The sequence below is a fragment of the Anthonomus grandis genome, chromosome 11 (assembly GCF_022605725.1).
Source record: "Anthonomus grandis grandis chromosome 11, icAntGran1.3, whole genome shotgun sequence".
NCBI classification, from domain to species: Eukaryota; Metazoa; Arthropoda; class Insecta; order Coleoptera; family Curculionidae; genus Anthonomus; species Anthonomus grandis.
The window spans coordinates 13,776,976-13,793,717 of NC_065556.1; the positions used below are offsets into that span (position 1 = coordinate 13,776,976).

The following is a 16,742-nucleotide window of genomic DNA, read 5'->3' on the forward strand; positions in this document are numbered from 1 at the left end:
TTGAGAGGATAACTTTAAAAGTAGAATATGCCCAACAAATAATTTAACTAAAAATATATCTAAAGCTATATCAATAGTCATATTAAACACTTATTAATTGTTTAAAGACCAGGGAAATCATATTGAAAATCCGACTTATCTATCTGGTTCTACAGACTCACCCCCACATACAGTAAAGAATCACCTTGCGTCTGCATTATATTTTTCCAATCTGACAAGGCAAAAAAGTCGGATTGGACCTTAATAAAGCTAACTTCTAGGAATATCTCCTTCTCACACAAAAAAGCCACCTATCCACCATTACCCTTTGTGCTGAATTTACAAAATGACCCTTTTATTTATATTTAACTCGGATTCATTAGGGAACTTTCAGAAACCACATTAAATGGTGTTTGAAAATCAAGCCAACAAACAACAAAAACTAGTTCCCCAGAGTATATGAGTCAATCTTATGTTTTAGTTTGGCAAATTCGTGACATTTTCAATTTCATTATCCCCAACTGAAGGAGTAAAACAATACTTTTTTTAAGTGAAAGGGCATAAAACAACATCTCTACTTTTGAGTATATTTTCTTGAATTCTAAATGAAAAAAATAATTAAGATGATAACACTAAGAAGCATTTCGAATTATTATCCTTAAAATGAAAATAAATTGACTCAGATTTTATACCTAATCTATTCAAAGTATAATCTTCACATAATAGATTGAATTAATTGGTATTGTAACACGTGTTAAGCACATGGAATAAGAGAAATATATTATTTAGTGCAAGAGACACATTAATATTATTTAAATTTATACGAAAAATATTTTATGCAGTAATATTTTTAAATATAACTGTCTGAAAACTTTCTCAGACTCTAATTGCAATTTTTACTTACCATTTACTTACCGCTACGACCTTCCAATCTTCATTGCTTATTTCGTTTCAAATTTTTTTCACTTAGCACTTTTATCAGTTATATTAATTGCATTTTTTTGCCTTTTATAGTTTTTTTTTATATTTCATATATGCTTAAAACTAAAAGGGTTTTTAGGAGCAGGAAAAGGTTAATAAAAACATAATAGTTATATCACCAAGACATGTTTTATTCTTTCCGCCTCAACAAACTTGAAATTTACAAAAATTTTACAATGATAAAGACAGAGTTTTCCGTTGAGAGGCTGGCTACTTCACAAGTGCCGGTCTCACACCGGGGAGCAATACAATATAGAAAAGATCCACTTATGTAACAGTATTAAATAGATTTTAAAATTCATATGATAATACATATTTTTATTCGATACTTCGGTTTTCTACTCTGTATGTATAATAATTAAATATTATGTATAATATAAAGTTGAGGGCAGAACATTATTTTCCACGTCCTAAATTTTTGCGAGCAGGAGGATAACGATGAGGGGGGCCCGAACGGTGAGTTGCCCGTCCCTTCTTTTCGGGAGGCCTAGTACGTAAAACTGGGGCATCCCCTCTCAGTCTCTTGTCTCCTATTTAACTCGCGCCTATTCTAAATGAAAAAGGGTGGCGATACAATAATTGAATCGATGAAAGGGATGATGATGATGGGCTGGTGAAAGAACGAATATGACTTTATACAAACTGAGATACGCGATATTTAACACAAACTTACTCATAAATATATCCTACAAATCAATTTTATCACATATATATTAACAAAATAATATTATAATTCTATAATATATAGGATTGATTGGGTGCCGATGCCAAAATTAATCATAATTTACATAATAATTTATCTAAATTTACTTTTTAAATTAGTGATTGTTTGAATGGGTTGGGGGAAAACCTTAACTACGGAAAGGGCGGGGCGACGGTCTTGGTCCGCTATTTACAGAAAAGAAAAGGGCAACGGCCGCCCGCCATGGCTGAGGAAGTAATAATAGGTAATCTTTACAATGAGCCAGCTAAACTACAAATATGGTCACACATCAACATACAAAGATATAGACAGCGAAGGAGAGAATGAATATACAGCAAATACGAATGAATTTTTTGGTTTCAATTAGATTAAAGTGGCACCAAAAGGACCGGAAAGCGAGGCTGACAGTCTCTCACCGCGATCACGAGCACTCCACTTTGTACTGTAATGTAGTCAGGACTCAAAGGACGGCCTACACCTCCAGAGTCACGACCTTCGGTCGAGGCGATGGCGACGGTGATTTTTTTGAAAGGTTCAGAGGCTGTTGCGAATCCGCTACGTCCACCTGCAGTTCGAGAAGCCTCGGCGTGTGCGGTGACCTAGATGGGGCCGGTGAGGTGGAGTGAGGAGATTGAATGTGCATAGGGCTTGCGGACGCCGAGCGTGCACTGGTGATTACGCTGGTGGCCCACGCCGGTTGCAACAGTCCACTTGACGACTTGTATGGACATGCGGTCGGTGCGGCTGTCACATGGGGAGAAGCTTGTGGTACAGCTTCTCCTCGCATAATATAACTATGAATGACTTCAGTATTTTTCATTTGTTCGGCGGTCATTCTGGGGCCCTCCATTAGACTTTTAGCCAACATCGAGTGCGAACTTGACAGCGACGACTGTGGCGGTGACGAGAGCTGCATTTGTAATTGAGATACTGGAGCTGGTTGTGGTGATATAACTACAGCGGGCTCTGCCTCTGCGGAATCCTTGTTTCTCAGTGCTCTAAATTTTTTGTGTGGTTTGTAGGCCTCATCCATTAAGGAGTTAGTATCGTACAATGGTGGAGCTTGCAACACCCTTTTTAATACGGGCATATCTTCAACGATGTGGTGGTCATCTACTGAAGATCTGGGACTAGAGCAAACCGACGTTGGCTTGTCGACTTTCTCCGTTCCAGATTCGATACCAGAGTCGCTGGGCGAGTCCAACTTTCTAAACCTATGGGTGACTGGAGGCCTGGGTACTGGTGTAATTGTTAGTCCATTATGGATCAGATGTGATGTGGCTGCAAGTTCGTCATCACCCGAAGAGGTAGAGCCAGAGTTCGCTCTATGCCTATGGGGGCAAAGACCCCCGGCTAGGGTGGCAGCCAACAAAGGAGCACTTGCTGCGTTAGCACTTACATGATGCGTGGGTACATGGTGGTAATCGTTTGAGATCATTTCTGAAGAACACATAGATTCCGTGCTGGATACAGAACCTAGCGGTGATTTTGCCTCATCCATTGTGACGTCTGATGATGACGACCACGAGGAGGCTGCGGGACTTTTGCTATCATGGCATTCTTCTTCTGAGGGAGATGTACTCCATAGGTGATGCTGTTGCTGCATCATCTGCTGTTGCTCGGTCATTTTAAACGCCAACAACTTCTCAGAGTGCAATGTATTTAGCGTTCTGAGATCTGGGATTTTCTTCATTAGCTCATCAAGGATGTGATGCTGACCTGGATGGTTCTGCGTCACCACTGCTTGAAGACAGTACTTTAGTTTATTTTGCATCTTCTCGATCAATTCTGTATTTCTTAGGCCGGGACGGTCAGCGGCGATTACCACGATCGAGCAAAATAGACCGATTTCAGCGTCTGAGAGCCTTAACGAGTTCATGCGCTCAGCAAAGTCAAACATACTGTCCATGAGGAAACGGGCATTAGAACTGTTATGGATAGCGTCCCGTTTTAACACTTGCCCGTTTAAACAGATCATGCTTGCGGTTTGAGCGTCAAACATACACGCGAGTCGCACAAGTAGCACTTCAAAAACTCCGGCTTTTAATAAGGTGACTTGGTCATCTTGCGATAGCAGGGTGAATCCTGGAATGCGCTTGGCGAACTCCACTACACCACGGATAGCTGGAGAAAATCTCTTCGAAAAATCTTGAAGCAATTCTTGTTGGCCTGTCAATGGTTGTGGGTTTGGATTTAATGGACATGCCTGAAACAAACAAAAAATTATTAGATTTATTAACTATTAAAAGTTTTTTTTTTTAATTTATAGCTAGTGCGCGTTAAACATAAATGCCAATGCTAAAATTAGAACAACCTTTACTGCGGAAGGTTAACAACGGTGACCGATCGATTTTCGGCCAGGTCACGTACACAAATTAATATATAAACCGAACCCCATTAGATAAATCCTTCGTTTTGTCTACTGCATATTAGGTCGCTCGAAAATGAATTAATTATTAGTGATTTGAATGATTGGAGGTCAACATCAGTGTCATCGGGAGACGTTCAAGTGCGCGGTAACCTTGTACCCTAGAGCCAGCCCAATGAGTGCGACAGAGACGACCGTATTATAGCCACGAGCCTTGGATATTTCCGCCTGTCCCCCTGTACAACAAGGTCGACCGGTCTGAGAATAACGTACTTGGAAGTTCTGCTTTGTTTGGGACTCAATTATTTTAGACCTATATCCGACACTTTTGTTTTGTTGACCGGAAGTTCGGCCGAAAGGTCTTTAACACTTATCGCAAGGGCATTTATGTCAAATTAAATATAACAAAAAGTACTCACCAAAGTTGGAGGGCAAGCAGTGTAGGACGGTTGCTCTCTAGCACGTTGTAGCATAGGTTCCACTTTATCTCTGGTAAAATCGCACGTATCAATGTGCGCTCTCACAACTGTAGCCAACAGACGTTGCTCATCGTCCAGCTCGGCTGCTACAGCTTTTTCCAGGGTGCGAGAGTTGGAACTTTGCTGCATTGCCGCTAAAATGCGGGCCTTTTCCCTTTTCGGTACCCGTCCAAATCTGACGGCTGTAACAATAGAGAAAACTTATAAGAATTTTTATTTAGATGATGTGATTAAATGCTAAGTGAAGAAACAGATGTAGGGCAGCTGATACAATAAAAAAATATACGAGAGAAAGTGGTGCTTAAGAGCGCCGGCAGAGAAATTTCGTGTGTACTTTCACGGTGGAGAAGAAAGTTTGGGTCAATGAAAGTGATGATGGTGGTTTGGCCAATAGGCTAGTTTGGAAGATTTTTTTGACGAATTTAATATGGTGGTATTTTATAATTAAAATTATTAAATTATTTTCTAATAAGTTTTAAATTTTTTTAAACTTGAAAAATATTATTAAAATAAAAAAATGGTTTAGGAACAATAATTTTTTTTTTATCTGAAATAATTAAGACACTAGGAGGGTATGAGGCACTTGGATAAAATATTTGGAGAAACACTATATGTGATGGCACTGACACTAAAAACGAATGATGACAACCGTAAATTAAGAGACACCTACGTGCGTTATGATAGTTGACAACTCCATTTAATATTCCTTTAAGGATTGGTAACTCTTCGGTCATTTTGCACTTATCGCGAGTGCTTGCAGTTAGCGGGCTGCTAGCGTAGCGTAATACCGCGCGGCCTGGCATTCCCGACGAACGGTTTAGAACGAATGTGGTGGCGCGAAAGCGAAGCGTTGCGATGCCCGCGCGACCGCTGATCCCCCCTCCCCCGCTCCGCACCGGGGGGCTCTCCCTCCTTCCCCCTTCTGCCCCCCTTTAACCCTTGAACTTGAAGCGTTGCGCTGACGCTCTCTACGACCGATACGCGCCGAGGTAGGACAACGGCGGGCGTCAAGGCCGTCACCGCGGCCGCCTACGATCCCCGCCACTCCTTTGTTTTCCGCGCTCTACCTCCTAAACCACGATGCCACATTTATCACTTTCTCTTTGACTTTCAGGATATTTGTTTATTTTATTCATATCAGGAGATAACTGTTTATTGTAGGTTTTAGAAGAATTCTAGATTTTTCGGTCACATCAAGGTAAGCAGACTCGTTTCGTAATGTTAAGAAATCGAAAGAACCTCATCACTACTGACCCACAAAACCAAAACATCGTTCGTGTACCTTTTGTAAGCTCTTATATATGAGGCAAAGCGACTATAAATAAATTATTCTTATAAATATCGCATAAAAACTTTGGTCAGAAAAGATGAAAGAGAGCAAATCATATCAAGACCTGTTTTCATAAGCAAAATTAAACGATACCTGGGTTCCACGAACTTAATAAATATATCTGGACTGCTTTAATAAATATACTAAATTTTCGAACGGTTATGTTTACAAAAATGAAATAGAAAGTTACATTAAGTTAAGAATTTAAGATAGTTGTGTTAGATTTCTATCAGACCTATAGTTTAAATTAGATCTATACTTTTTGTGTTATATATCAGATTTTTCTTGTACTACTCTTGTTACAAAAGAAAGTAATCGTCACGTAAAACGGGATAAAGTTCCAATTAACTTCAGATAGATGCATGCACTTTAAATTATGTGTTTTATTGTTCCCATAAGCTTGAATTTTATGAATCCTAATACCATAAAAATAATGGTCTTCATTAAAATTTTTGTTTGTGTTTACTTTGAAACTAAAGAATGTAATGTTTCACAACTCAAAAAAAAAATATCAAAAATTTGACATCAATTTAGAGTTTATAATAGCTTCCAAATAAACGCTTAAGGGGCCTTATACGGTGACGTCATGACTTGATCGCTCGAATGACATGTCTTAAAGACTCTTATAGGCGCCTACTCGCAAAAATATGGCTTTAAATTCATGACAGATTACACATCAAACGTCAACTTCATTACCTTTATTTAATATAGCATTAACATTAAAGGGACACAATGTTAGTCAAAAAAATAAATTGTTTTTGGTCATAGTGGCCATTTGCATTAGTAGTCCCGTTATATTTATTAAGTTCGTGCTAGGTTCACATAGTAGCCACCTGTGCTGAGATAAAGATGGAAAACTTACATAGTGAGTAGATAAATATTAAAAAGAGTATGTAAATGGGATGCGTTCGCTAGCCATTTCTGTTCAATATATACCCTTAACAAATTTTCAAAGATGCACTAGGAGAAGTTTCAGAGAGTATCAAATTAAACGTAGAGAAAATCAATAACATTAGTCATATTGATATTACAGTTATTATCATAAATAACTGCAACGAACTTCAAAGACGTATGTAAAGCAGACACACAGCACGTCAAGAATATGGCTTAAAACTACATGCATGCTTAGCAGCACACTTCAACCTCCGATGCAATTGGCACGAAACAGCGAAAACATAGAACAACTATACACATACCTTGAAACCATAGTCAATACAAAATGGGATCAGTCAAGAAATAAGAATAAGAATAAGTATTCACAAGGAAATTTTAAATGGAACTAAAATTAAGACTGGTCAAGTGTTATGTCTTCCCGGTAGTCACCTTGAGAAAAATTAGAATTCTTTGAGCTGTGGGCATATCGCCGCATTCTTCGGATATCCTAGACTACATCACAACGCGGAAGTGATTCAGAGAATAGGCAAAGGCAAAGAAATAGTCGTCACCCCAAAGAAACTTAAAAGAATCATCGAACGAACTCAGAGACACCGTAAACAAACTTAAATTAGCCAATGTCCGCAACGGAAGAATGATCATAGAAAATTTGGGTTTCCTCCAGTTTCTATAGAGATTAAAAGCCTTGGAATTGAACGACATATTTCATGCTTTTATTCAAAGGTCAAATTTTACTTATTATGCGGAACTATCGCTCAGTCTCTCTCATGGACACTGAACACGAATAAGATTAGGTGATAATCAAGCATTCATGAACTACGCAAAAGATTTGAAAGCGCTTATTTGTCATTTTGACAAGAAAACAATTTTCTTTCAATCAAATTTTTAAGATAAAAATATAGCAAAATGGCGCTCATCTGCATTCTAAAAACAGCACAATTTTCTCTTTTTATAAACATCTTAAGTTAAAAATTAACTTTCTTCAATTACATGTTTCGAATAAAGTCCCCAAAACAAAAAAAAATAATTTTCTAATCAATTTCTAAAATAATTACTGCTGGGTAAGTTTGCCATTGGCCATGCAATCAAAGATAAACACGACCTTGCCGTGTGTAAATTGCTCAAAGTGCGTCATAAATTTGACTTTGCGCTAATGATAACTAACTAATAAAATTATTTTCCGCGGAATATTTTCAACCGAATGAAAAACAACCATAACCATTTTATTAATAAATATTTAAAATATGTAGACGGCAAAATATGTTTTTAATGTTGTTTCAGATAAGGCCAGTTCATAACAAAGGAAACGGCTGAGGGGACCTTGACGATAAGCGCGACAAAAACAAAGTTATAATGACTTGTCTTTGACATTGAAAGAGATAACGACTATATTTAGTTGCACTTATATTTAAGCTCATGCTCACGAAAATATTTAAACTTATATAAAAGCGATAAACATCAAGGCCGTTCACCCCAGATTAGCTTCGATCCGAACCGATGGGAAACAAACGGACGAGTGAGTTAGTTCAGGTGTTTAACGTTTGGCGCCGCCACCTACACGGGGCCATCATTTAAACTAGATCGTACATGGTTGCCACAATGATTCTCAATTCCTTCCGTTGGCTACTTCGAAAAATTTCGCAACCGAAATGTGAAATTGGGTGAATGACGAAGGTTCAACGTCTTTTCGCGAATCCGCACGAAATTTCTCCAATAAAAATAAATTGGATTGCGTTACGAAATAAGCAAAACTTTCATCTGAAGAGGTAACGAACTCTGATGGTAAGGAGGGCAAGAACTTTCGTTCTCGTGCGGCTCGCAATGAAATTTTACTTTCACCGAATTAGGTATACTTTTCTTTGTTTATTGCATTTGATGGCATGGTAATTGCCATCGGGATTGGGTAATCGTAGATAATTAGATTAGGTGAAAGAGAATAACACTTTTATGGAGAAAGTTTTTACATTTTGGTATATTTATGTTTAAAGGATTGTTCCCTCCAATGTCTATTATTATATATGATTATATGTAAAGATGGCTAGATACATAATTGACTTGGTCTAGTTTTATAGATTTTATGGGAAATATAGTAGTTAAACAGTAGTTTAATTAGGTACTGTCATGATCAGTACAGTAATTTACAGTTGTTCAATTCTTGAGGTTCCAACAGTCGAATAAGAAGAGTTAAGATTAGTATCAAGTACAGTCATTTACAATAACGAATCGAATATATTTATTAGGTTGTAAAAAAGGCAAAACTAACATATTTAAATTAATTTTAAACTACTATTAGATTAAAAGAGCATCAAAATCGGTCATTAAAAATTCCTTTTAATAAAAAATCTAGAATTTCGAAAATCGACTAACGAGCTTAAAAACTACAGGTCTAAATGATTTTCGTTGTGACCTACTGGTTGATTGACTGAATGATTTCTCTAATGTATCATTAAAGAGGTTGAACAAATTTTATTAGTGGCATCGTTTTAATATAATGTTTTCCCAAAATGAGAATTTTAAGAAACAATTAATCAGCATTTAAAAGTTACATTAAAGCGTTAAAATGATACCATTAAACATGATTGAAATGTAACATTAATTTTAGATCAAAAGTAAATGCTTTAATAAGATATCCATAAAATATCGTCGCAAGTTAAGAATATCCAAAAAAGGAAGGTTTTACGCAACGTGCACGCAAAAGCGAAAAATTACAATACACGTTCAATCTTCGCGTGTATGCGGTGTGTGGTGGTGACATACGAAAGTGCGATAAGTGGCACAACGATCTGGGGTTATAGTATTCACGCATACACACAAAAGTTGTCGACCTCAACCGACTTGCGATGCAGATCGTTGTGCAAGAGAGTTCGTTCACCTCTGCCACAGAGCTCTGACTTTCTCGTTACGCGGCTGCGCACAACTGCGTGCGATCTCGTCCGCGCTGAGCAGTGCCGACCGCGGTCAACGACCTCCCAGGCGACCTATTTTCCTCACCTATCTACTCGTATTTATCTGGGTAACCGTTTGCTTATTTCAACAGAAAAGATTTTTTTTTTTAAATCTTACGAAAAATTCTCTTAATAAATTTTATCTTTATATTTCTTCAATATCATAATATGTATCTTGCCCTAACTAGACGACTTAATAATGTTATGGTCATTATTTCCTAACTTAATCAAAACCCTTACATTTAAAATAAAAATAACAAAGAAAAGTGAACTCACCATCTCTGCTCATTCCAACAGCGATACATTTTTTCAGTCTGCAATATTGGCACCTATTTCTGTTGATTCTGAGAATGGAGCACTGTTGATTCTTGGTGCAGGGTCTGTACTGGATCTTTTGCTGGATGCTGCGTCTGAAGAAACCCTGTGGACAATCTTTATTTGAGCATTCGTCGGACGAGGATTCACAACCCGAACTGCTGCTTTCGTCAGCAGAAGAACTTTGGGGTTCGTTATTAGAACGGGGTGCCCCTTGGTGCGCCACTAAGGACTCGTTACACGGTAACACTGCCATCATTGTTATAATCTCACTTAATAAATAATAATCTCTTAATTGTAAACACTATTTGGTAATTGAACGGATAAGTTATTGACTTAAAACATCATACTTGTACGAACGAAAGGATTTGATCGAGCACGTCTATTCGATTTCGAATTCAGCGTAGCACTGACGCCAGGCTTGAAGTTAAGCGGGCTGTTTAACCAGATGACCCAGTTCTCGGTTGTTCACCCGCCAAAGTAAAGCTCGCGAGGCCAGTTCACTGCGTGAAAGTGAGAGTCTTCGGTCTCGCTCGCTCCCACGGCTCGTGTTCGCGACAAACAAGGATGGAGCTGGTTTCGTCACCTCGGCAAACCCCAGTCCGTTGCCTTGGTTGTGTTTGTTGCCTCAGTCGCCCGATTTTTTTTTGCAAATTTTATGCGAATCTTACCCCCCCATAAGGGTTCGAGGAGCGTTTCTCATTAAAGAACCCCTAATTTAATCAGATACACGTGGAAAAACGAAGTAGATTCCTAGCGATTGAATACGGTCTAGAAAATTCGAGATAAACGAGCGGTCAATGAACCCGCGCACGGCATATCTGGCTCAAATAATAATTGCAACAAAATAAAAACGTAAGTGTAGCTATTTACATTGAGTTATAAACAGTATTGCGTTAATTAGTCGATTGCGGGTAATGCACTCTTTTAGACGTTAACAGAAAACAAAATCGCTGTTTGTAAATATGAGTGGAAATTGCTCGGTTTCGTGCGATTTTTATTCACTTTTTAATTACAGACTGATATAGTTATTTTAATTTGGTGATTTAATTGTTTGATACGCATTATGTTATATGTTTATTTACACTGACACTCTGCTTCATTTGCTTGCCCTTATGCGACATATGATGTTTTTTTGTTAAATAAACAACACTGAACACTCGTACACCAAATCATAATTGTGATCTTTATAGATAGAAGCCTTTTCACTTTTCTGAAATATCTTGATAATATTTATGACTACGTACAAATTTGTATGTTTTGTTTTATTTGTATATTTTTGACCGCCTGTCAAGCGAAATCAGCGCGATCAGAGGATGAGACATATATCCTACAAATATAACAAATATTTAGTATAATGCGTCAGTATGACATATTAATCGGGTACAGTAAATGTTATTGAAATATATTTATCAATGTAAACTGAATTCTATTATTCCCTTAAGCAGCGCGAGTACTGAATAATGGAAATCCTTGACTCAGTTATTCGACGAGTTCAACAATCTCAATAAATGATTTACAAAAAGGACGACATTTAACATAAAATAATGAAGGATAATGTTGCATATACATCGCTTATATACTTTCCAAATTTGGCATTGATGTTGGGCAACGTTGGACACAACAGAACGATTTTTAAATAGAATGGTTCGTCCGAAGGTTGCTAAATATATACCTACAACCAATCTTGTACATATAGCCTGTTGGTTGCCCAATCCGAGTAACGCCACAATAATTTGTTTATCGGATTTTCGGTAAATAACGAGGTCAGAACAATAATACTATCCGAAAACCGTGCCGTTGAACGCGAATTAGGCCATAGGCGTTATCTTAAAATTAAGCAGTGCCCTAGATCGAGCTTATTTTTGCGAATTAACATTAACTAATACAATAACAATATGGTTTAGAACGAGTTGCGGTCGCTGAACCCGAGAGCCCAGTGAAATATCAAATTGACCGGTCAAAGAACTTCGTAGACCGAATATGGGTTTCTCGGGTGATGATTGCGATGACGTCAGAACGCGCGCGATATTACGTCACAACACCGGTGAGCGCCATTTCTTCGGAAATGAACTCTAGATCAGCCTAGTAAAACCGGTGTCAATGTACTCCCGCCTGATGCTTGGTCTCTTCGCGCCAAGTACTACTAGGTCTATTTTTAGTACGAGAGAACGAAGACCTTTCTATAAGCCCAAATGGTTATATGCACCGTTGTTTTTATGGACAACGGATTGGTCATTTGTTTTCTATGAATAATAAGTTTGTTATGGTTTATTCACCTTTACTGCTATATGACCTGAGGCTTACAAGAATAAAGTCAACGACTTTTCGCCAATAATTTTACTGATATTTATATTCATGTGTTATTGATTCGGCGCTTGTTGATGATGGCCGTTATGATAACTCAGGATATTCATTCTTTCATGATCAATGGAACCGTTTTTTTTGGTAGTTTAAATCTAAGATGATCCAAATCAAGAAGATGATCTTGAAGAGAATTTAGTTTTAACTAGATCATGCGAATTAAAGTCTGAAAAGGAAAGTAGTACTTGGTCAAGACTAGAACTTTATTTTAATTTTTTCTACTTCAGTCTTTCAGGCAGCTAAACCATTTTTTTTTTAAATTTAGGGTCAGGGCGTAAAACACTATTTATGTGGGCATTATAGTTTGTAAAAAATATAAGCTTAATTTTTTTTCCTAAGCAATTGAAGCAATTTATCAGGTATCTTCCTCCAGGTAATTCAAGTAACAAAATTACACGATCTTTAATGAAATTTAAGTGATTGATACTGGACCAAATTTGATTTTTTCTTGAAATTGAAATTGAAAGTAAATAGACTACATGGGCAAGTGAAACTGATACCGCTCCTTCAATAAAACTCTGACCTAAAAAACTCCTCCGGAAATTCTGTGAATAACAAAAAAATTTAATGAAAAAACCAAAATCCACCTTACAAATACATTGTAACTATTAAAACCCGGGGAATTCGAGCTAAAGGTTCGGCAACTGCGCGCGGGTATTACTGCAATAATTTGAACGGTGCGAGGGCGCAGGTTTCGAGTTCGTTGACCGTCGCTAACGTAATTCCCATATAAACCGTGTGCCGCTCGCAAAGTTCAAAAATTGGGCCGACCTGAAATGATGTTATCTCTGTTGCAAAAGCGCGGATATCATACATTTTGTCTTTGTTCTGTGTGGGGTTGATGGCTGTACGTGAGGGTTTTAGGGGTTAATTTTGGGGTCAAAAATTGGGGTGACAAATGGGGGATGGCGCTTTTCTGGCTTAGGAATATATTTGTGAATTATCAAAATGATTTATGGTTTGCCAAGAAATAACCCTTAAAGAGATAATGTTATTCGTTTCTTCAAAATAATAATTTTGAAATAATGGACAGTGTTTTTGTTAATAATCCAGAAGAATTTTTTTTTCTTTCAGTCGCCTGGTTGAAGCAACTTATTTATTTAGGCTAATCAGGTGAAATTATTAGATTAAACGACGATATCGGAAACTATTAAGCATCATTGTTAATAATCTAGCAGTATTCAGGTACCAAGTACTTTTTCTTTGAGGCTTTCTTTGCTTGGAATTTTCAACAAATTAAACTGTGAGATTAAAGTGATTCGAGAACTAGGCTCTCTAAGCCTCCCTAAGGGTACCCCTTAAATTAAAGAAAAAATGCCTCTCCCTAACAATTTAATCTGACTAGATTGCGATGGTTCTGTGTAACTAAACAGGGCAGAGTAGGTGGTTACTCCTAAAAATGACTCAACTAGAGTATTCGATCTTACTAGTTTGACAAACTTTTGTGTGATATCATTTATAGATAGCTAATTAACAAAAGATTACCATTTAAAAAAAAAACACAATATCCTTTGTGTTTGTTAATTTAAATCGGTCACCAAAGTTCGTTTACCCATTACTGGATGCCAAATACTACGAAACGGCTCGCGTAAACAAGTGATGTCACCATATCCACGTGCGTAAAGCCATTAAAGATTGAGGATGAAGTAAACAACGTGGGGTAAAGAGGCTAGTTTACAATAATGCCCCTGCGGGGTCAATAATCTAGGGCATCCCAAGATTTAAATCATCGTATGACGGGACATCATGATCTTCCGGCTTAAGCGCATAAATGAATAATGATTCATCTTCAAAAATCCGGTGGCACACCTCGTCACACGTCACTCGCCTCGTCTCGCCTTACGTCACCGATTGAATCTTATTACCAGGCTCTTTGTAACGGCTGCAAGTGTCATTGCACCGGAGCAGATGCAGTTTGCAATTATTTGATTTGCTTCAATGGCCGATTGAGGGGTTCAAGTGGATTGCAGGTACATAGGAGACAGGAAATTTATTATTTTTTAGTGCCTTAACAAGTTATTCTTCACTGAGGATTCCACATCTTCCTCGTTCTATTTTCACTATTGCAAGTTTATTGATAAATAAAGGATTAATACAACTTGCACTTGGTATATGTGATGAATCATCAAAACTTTAGGAGGCACAAGTATCTACTGAATAGTTAGAAAATTCGTCAGAATGATTTACTATCAAATATTTCGGTGGTGTATTTCTTGACAGATTCTATTACTGGTCTTACCAATAATATTAAATTAATCATTTAAAAATTGACAGCTGATGTTTCACCGCAGCTTAATTTACTAAAAGAAGAAAGTGGATCACCAAACAATTAGGATCTTTAATTATTTTTAAATACTAGAAACGACTGGATCTCGTCGCTTAGGTCAACATACGGATCGCCCACCCGCTATTTGTCCAAGTTATTAATACATTACCATTAACAGTTATATTAGAAAAAAAAATAACTGTTACCACTATTTTAGATATTTGGAAACTCAATAGCAGTTATTTGTTACGCGAGTTTAATAACCTCGGCCGGTCACTGTTTATTGTTTCATGCTAATAGAAAGACATTAACAGTTCAATTCGATATTATTCGAAATCGACTTCGGCGTAATCTTAACGACTTGGAGCTTTAGTTGTTCTCATTAGAAATTAATTAATATAAGGTTTTTAGGTCGGAATATTTCTTAATTAATGAATGAAAACGATTTGTTACGTAAACTGGATTTTCCACCCATACCAACATCTATTAAAATATACCAAAAGAATAAACTTTTTGCAGAGGTGGTTAGACCTTAACGCGAACAGATTGGTGCATATTTGTATATATCTTGATCAACATTAAAATACTTATCAGTATATCTACCAATGCATATTAAAAAAAGTAACCGCTTATAGCACGTACAGCCGGAATTAACATAAAAGTGAAGCTTCTAGAAATAAATTCGCGCCCCGCTGCCGTTGCACTGGGTCAGTGCACTGGAGTGACCTTAGATCGTGGGTGCCACATGCATTCATTGCATTCAGAGTGCACTGACCACGCTCAACGTTATTTGCGGTTACCACCCTTTCCGTACAAAACAAACTGATAAGCGAGGTGCTGATAAGTAGTATTTAATTGTTATTTGTCGCTCTTTTGTTTCCCGATTGACACAGTTTAAAGTTCTAGAAAATGCGGTTTGATTTGATAGCTTATCGGAAATTTTCATATTTTAAAGTTTGTTTGCCGTAAAAACCCACTTTGTACATATTATGTAGATTTTAACCCGGTCCTTGACTCGCCTAGCAGTAGAGTCTTTTATTATATTTTTTTATTCGAGAATTTATAATTAACTAAGTGGATTTCACTACTAAACAATTAAGATAAAGTATCGAGGCACATAACATGTGTTGTTTAGATTTCACGACTCGGGTTACGTAAAAACACTCAGGAATTATTAAAAATCTATGCCTCCAAACTAAAACAAAAAGCATCAACTTGACGATTTTGAGCTACGCGACGTAATCTCGCTATGGCACAAAGAAAGAGAAGATCCAAACAAAGGATCGTATATTCGTAGAGAGCTAGCGAGGGCACCTCTTAACCCAAATTTTCGATGAAAAGCGACCGGTCGGGTTAACGAACTCGACATCGCAACATGATGGGAGTGAAATGGAGCAATAATGAAATTGGAGCTAAACTGGAGCGAAACGAAGCATAATCGACCGGAATTGGGTTGAAGCCTGGCTCCGCCGCCATAGAGTAGAGCAGCTCGACTCTCGACCCAGATGCTCATTGAAATGAATAAAGAAGACCCTGACTTCCCGGGTTAATAGAGTTTTTATTTAATTAATTATATTATTACAATATCATAAAGGTGCAAATTAGAATATCCTGACTTTTACTTATTTAGATGATATTCGGTTTGGACTAGAGAAGATAAAAATATTATGTTTTGTTATTAATTTTGTTTTGTACTTACTATTATAATATATTTGGATGATATGATGGTTTTGTTTATATTTCAGATAGTTTAAAAAGAATACAGTTAACACGGATTTTGTCTAATTAATTTTATTTTTGTAATATAATAAAGAGGCAAATTAGAGTATTCTTAATATGACGTATTTAGATGACATGATCATTTACTTTGGACTTGAATTAATTTTGTCGTCCTTAACGTAAAATCGCATTTCCAAGCATTTAACCAATCAAAGCCTTTATAATTAAAAAGAAAACGAGCGGATGATGTTTTACTTTTACACTCGACTGTTTGTTCTCATCCAGTCATAATTCACAAATCAGACCCAATTAACCCAAATTCCGGAATAAATGCGCACGTTTTTCCCAAAAATCCCACGCTTCATTGATTCGAAAATTAGAATGCCCCATTTTACTGAG

The 16,742-nt window shown here is 37.1% G+C and overlaps 1 protein-coding gene across 4 annotated transcripts in view; it reads right to left on the bottom strand.

Annotated features, from left to right (window-relative positions):
- Positions 1 to 1,070: 1,070 nt before the first annotated feature.
- The window catches only part of LOC126741917 (ecdysone-inducible protein E75), a 288,394-nt gene continuing 272,722 nt past the window's right edge, over positions 1,071 to 16,742 (bottom strand). For 3 of the 4 annotated variants that reach the window (XM_050448391.1, XM_050448392.1, XM_050448393.1), the window contains exons 3-5: positions 9,956 to 10,100; positions 4,451 to 4,692; positions 1,071 to 3,869 (exon numbers count right to left, since the gene is read on the bottom strand). In XM_050448391.1, the coding sequence (XP_050304348.1) occupies positions 2,136 to 3,869; positions 4,451 to 4,692; positions 9,956 to 10,100 (2,121 nt within the window). In that variant the 3' untranslated portion in view covers positions 1,071 to 2,135. Of the gene's footprint in view, positions 3,870 to 4,450; positions 4,693 to 5,180; positions 5,359 to 9,955; positions 10,101 to 16,742 lie in introns of those variants that run through there. The other variant, XM_050448394.1, reaches the window with a different exon arrangement.